Source organism: Phyllobates terribilis, unplaced genomic scaffold (genome assembly GCF_046119375.1).
Source record: "Phyllobates terribilis strain yellow unplaced genomic scaffold, ASM4611937v1 Scaffold_7__3_contigs__length_470593459, whole genome shotgun sequence".
Taxonomy (NCBI): Eukaryota; Metazoa; Chordata; class Amphibia; order Anura; family Dendrobatidae; genus Phyllobates; species Phyllobates terribilis.
Genome location: NW_027362767.1, coordinates 408,763,328 through 408,768,145, shown reverse-complemented (window position 1 = coordinate 408,768,145; position 4,818 = coordinate 408,763,328). Strand labels below are relative to the sequence as shown.

The following is a 4,818-nucleotide window of genomic DNA, read 5'->3' as shown; positions in this document are numbered from 1 at the left end:
TATCCCCACACACACTGCCCTTCTCCACTGCCTTTCTCCATAATATCTCCCACACTGCTTTACATAAAGTACCCCCACAATGCCTTTCTCCATAATATAACGCCCAAAGACACTGACCCCTCGCTTTACTGTGCCCACTATATCCTAATTATGAGGATCGGTGGGGTCTTGACTGCCAGACCCACAGCCATCATATATTTATCAACTATCCTGTGAGTAAGTATGAAATTATTATGGGATATCCCACTTAACAGTCTTTCAACTGTTCAAGCACCTATCCCGAAAACCAAGGTCAAATTTGGTCACCAAGCAGAACCATTTCTATCTATTTGCCTTTGTATATACTGTCATTCTGATATACGTTAGTTGTAATATCCTGAAATTCCTTTGTTTTTTTACAGGTTGACAATGATCTTACCTTCTATCAACTGTAGGTTCCAACAAATATTTGCTCTGTTATTGACCCTGTCCCTCCTATCATTTACATGGAGGCATGTAAACCTCACATTAACAAGGTCAACAAGTTTAAAAAAAATGACTGACAGCATAACAGTGGGAAGTACAGTCCTTCCACTGAAACAAGAGAGAGAAATCATCATCTTGATCTGGAAGCATCCCTGGTTCTTCACATTTCCATTAGATAAATGCCATGAATATGGAATAGTTGGTTGCAAGTTGTCCGCAAATTCAAGTCTGTACAGTGTTGCGGATGTTGTCCTCATACGCCATGTAGATATTATGTATAACAAAAAGCTTTTGCCCCAACAGCCAAGGCCTCATTTCCAGAGCTGGATATGGTTTAATATGGAGCCACGATTAATTGCTAAAAACTTGCATTTTTTGGACAACTTGTTCAACATGACCATGACCTTTCGGCTTGATTCAAATTTTTTCCACCCGTATGGCAAAATCAAAGCAATAAAAGATCCTCAAAACGTAACCATTCCACCAAAATCCAAGCTGGTCTCTTGGGTTGTCAGCAAATGGTATCCTGGTGCCCCCCGCATTGCTTATTATGAGGAGTTAAAGAAACATATTTCTATCGATGTGTATGGACAAAACCACAAAAAGCTGAGTAGGAGCAAGGATGAGTTGTATGCAACCATATCCCAGTACAAGTTCTACTTGGCCTTCGAAAATTCAGTCCAGAAGGATTATATAACTGAGAAGCTATGGTTAAACGCTTTTGAATCATGGGCGGTTCCAGTTGTGTTGGGAACATCCCGAAAGAATTATGAACAGTTTGTCCCTGGAGATGCCTTCATTCATGTTGATGATTTCGCAAGTCCAAATGATCTGGCCACCTATCTTCTAGAGTTAGACAAAGATGATGAGAAATATAGGAATTATTTCCACTGGAGACTTAAATACCGTGTACAGTTATATGAAGGACCGCAATATACGTTCTGCCATTTATGTTCCTTTATAAGGGACAATCAAGTTTACCAGACCATACCCAGTATAAAGAAGTGGTTTTTGGAAGATTGATAAGGTCCCAACAGTCCTGATAATTTGTTGATCACTGGGGGTCACACCAACGGGACCCAAACTGATCCCGCAAATGGGGTTCTGAAATGTACTATTACAATTCTGTAATAATCGTTCCATGCTGGCTGAACTTGTCTGTCTCCAGCAGTCCCATAGGAAATGCTCTACTCCAATGGGACATTTTAGAGCCCTTGTTCGTTTCATCAGTCCAACACCCATCGATCAGCAAACTATCAGTTATACTTTGAATAGTTGATAACTTAATGGATTGGGGCAACACATATAAGGGAACACTCTAGGTAAAAATTCATAATGTATGTTGAGTCTTATTTTTAATAATTATTTACAGAACGTATAAGATATTAACAACCAATTGTATAGTGATAAAGTATACAAGTTAACAATAGTAAGCAGGAGTAAATAGTGCTAGTATATGAACCAATCAAAGGAATGTAGTAAATAAGAAATAAAGAAGTAGTAAAAATCTAACAAAGTAAACAGGTGAGTCCATCAAATACAAAGTAGGGGAATAATGTAAAAATTTAAATTAAGTTTAACTAGTAAAGATATGGGAAATTATTTAAATGTGAGCAAGAGGTCAATGGTAGTCATAGATGGAAGGTGGGAGGAAGAAAGTTATATGAGATTTTTGCCTGTGCCAAATTTTCAGAACCAAAGAGTCCAAGTTTTCTGGAGCGATGAGCGTTTCATAACTGGCCAATTCTTCAAATCGGTAGATCAGTCGTATTTTTTCCAACCATTCTGAGAGGGTCGGAGGATTAGGTTGTTGCCATTGGACTGGGATTAAGTGTTTTGCTGCCCCTACCATTAGAGCGAAACGATCATGTTTTTTTGTTTTAAAATTTATAAAGGGGCAGGACAATAGTACTTCTGCTAGGTTTCGGTCCCTTGTTATTAGTCCAAGAATTCTTAAGGTCTGTTAATATCTCCCCAGAATTATTATAGTCTAGGACAATGCCAAAATGTATACGATGGTTCCCTATATGTGTACCGCATTTCCAACATAAATTGGAGTCAGAAAGAGCAAAGTGGTGTAAAAATTTGAGGTTCCTCCACCAGCGGGATAGTATTTTGCAAGAGCTTTCTTGTAACACCTGGAGAAACCATGCGAGTTGGAAAGAATATACTTGATTTCGGCATCGATTAAATTAATGTTCGGTTCCTTTTCCCAGGAAGTTAGAAATAATGGTTTATAACATATTGTGGGGGAGGTTAGATGAGTGTACATTTTAGAGATCATCTTGGGGAAGGGGAACCTTGAGATTAAATTTAACCAAGACCAGTTTCCAACAGTTGGGAATTTTAGTTTAAATTGTTCAAAAATGGGTTTAACATGTATTTCTTGCAGGAAATTCATAGGGTGCTTCGAAGCTTCTTTTGGCTGATTTTTCCATGGGGACTTTGTTATATAAGAATCATCATCGCCACACAATAAAAGAAAAAAGAATAGATCTACCTGTAGCCAAGCATTTTTGTTCCCCTGATCACAGCATAAAAGATATGGAATTACTAGTATTAAAAGGTAACTTCAAATCTCAAACAGAAAGAAGAATCTCAGAATATAAACTGATGATGACCTTTAACACTTTCAGAGCAGTAATGAATGTGTCGCATGGATTTATGTCATTCTACATCAACTAAGGAATGTGCTCCTCAGACTCTCAGACCTGTGAGGTCATCACAACACTGGACACAGGACAATAAAACCTTCACACCCCTTATCTATTAACTGCTAAAATATTTATAGCCAGAACTGTTTATTTCTTCCATAATAACTCTGCTTTTCATCACCTGTCCTACCTATTGCATTTTTTTTTCTTTTTCTTGTTTGTCTTATTGTGTATAAATATGTGACTCTTCAGATTTTGTGTTATACTATGCCTGATGAAGAGACCTGAGTAGTCTCGAAAGCTTGCAATTTGTTACCATCTTTTCAGTTAGCCATTAAAAGGTATCAACCACTGAGGACTCTCAAATCTAAATATTTTTCTATCTACTGGCTAACACGGTACAAAAATATATATTTTCCCTACATCATTAAAAACAAAAATACATATATACATCCAATTAAAAACATGGAAAATCTAGTGAAAATTCAACAATAATGGTACATGATTTCTTTCCTAACATTTCAACCATTCAGTGCACAAGTTTCTAACTTAAAAATCCAACATGCTTCCCTGGTTCGTAGCAACCTCACATGATCTCCTCCTCTAGTTGGTTTCTTGACCAGTTCCAACCCATATACTTGCAGGTGAGATATTTGCTTGTGATGATGTAAAATAAAATGTCTATACGCAAATGAAATGCTGCGATTTTCTGAATTAGAGCTAATGATGTCAGTAATATGTTCGGATATGCATACTTTTAATACCACATGCCACTTTTTTCGTATTGCAGTTTATGAAATATCTGATAGGGAAACTGCAAGATTTATCATGGTTGAAAAAGTTTTTTTTGGGCAATGCGTGTGACGCGCCCCCTGGGCCGTGGGGAACTCGGTAGCCGGGCCGGTCGCTGCTAGGGTAGATGTCACAGTGGCGGTGACCCAGTCCGTGACCCAGGGCGGTCAATAAAAGGGGTTTATTTACACGGGATTTAAAGTTTTTATATACAGTTCGTGACGCCACCTGTGGTATGCGGCTATATGGAGTTGTTGTTAATGCTGCAGAGTTGGTTTAGCTCTCCACAGATCTGTGCTGAGATGTTATGGATGTTGCTGTTGCAGTTGTGGTGCAGTGTAGTGCAGGGGGTGATGGCGCAGCAATTATTCCGCAGAAACAGTGGGGTGCAGTCCTCAGGGTTTACTCACAGTAAAGTTCCTCAGGTTACACTTCCCGGATTACAACCTCCCACGTCACGCTGCGTTCACCAGGCAGGGGTTCAGCAAATGCCCAGGTGTTTCAAGAGTGCCTGACAGGACCCCGTTCTATATGACCTTCTCAGCCATCTTTCTGCGCTGGCCCTCACCCTTCTTGCCCTGCGCCTCGCCAAACAATGTCCCAAGCCAGTATCCTCGGATCTTTCTGGGCAACCTGGAATTCCCTGGATCCTATGTGGTTACCTTTTTGGCGACTTGAGTGCGGATGTGGCAACTGCACCCTGAAAGTACAGAAGCCTCCGGTTTCTAGTTGAACTTTGTAATTCTCACTAGTTAAGGGCCGGTCCCCTCTGTGGCTCAATCCCTCCACCGCTTGGCAGATTCGGGCGTACGGGTGGCCTCCAGCACTGCCCGTACCCCTGGGATCCTTTCTTCACTCCTGGAGCCTTCTCTCTGCTCCCGTTCCTTCCTTCTCCTTCTCCTGGGCC

General features: G+C 40.2%; 1 protein-coding gene across 1 annotated transcript; it reads left to right on the top strand.

Moving 5' to 3' along the window:
- Nucleotides 1-406: 406 nt before the first annotated feature.
- LOC141153282 (4-galactosyl-N-acetylglucosaminide 3-alpha-L-fucosyltransferase FUT5-like) lies at nucleotides 407-3,433 on the top strand. Its single transcript, XM_073637992.1, has one exon. The coding sequence runs from the start codon at nucleotides 409-411 to the stop codon at nucleotides 1,486-1,488; it is 1,080 nt and encodes a 359-aa protein (XP_073494093.1). The 5' UTR covers nucleotides 407-408; the 3' UTR covers nucleotides 1,489-3,433.
- The last annotated feature ends 1,385 nt before the right edge of the window (nucleotides 3,434-4,818 follow it).

Excerpts from the sequence above, each read along its gene's own strand:
- LOC141153282 (XM_073637992.1), top strand. The coding sequence starts at position 409 with ATGATCTTACCTTCTATCAACTGTAGGTTCCAACAAATATTTGCTCTG.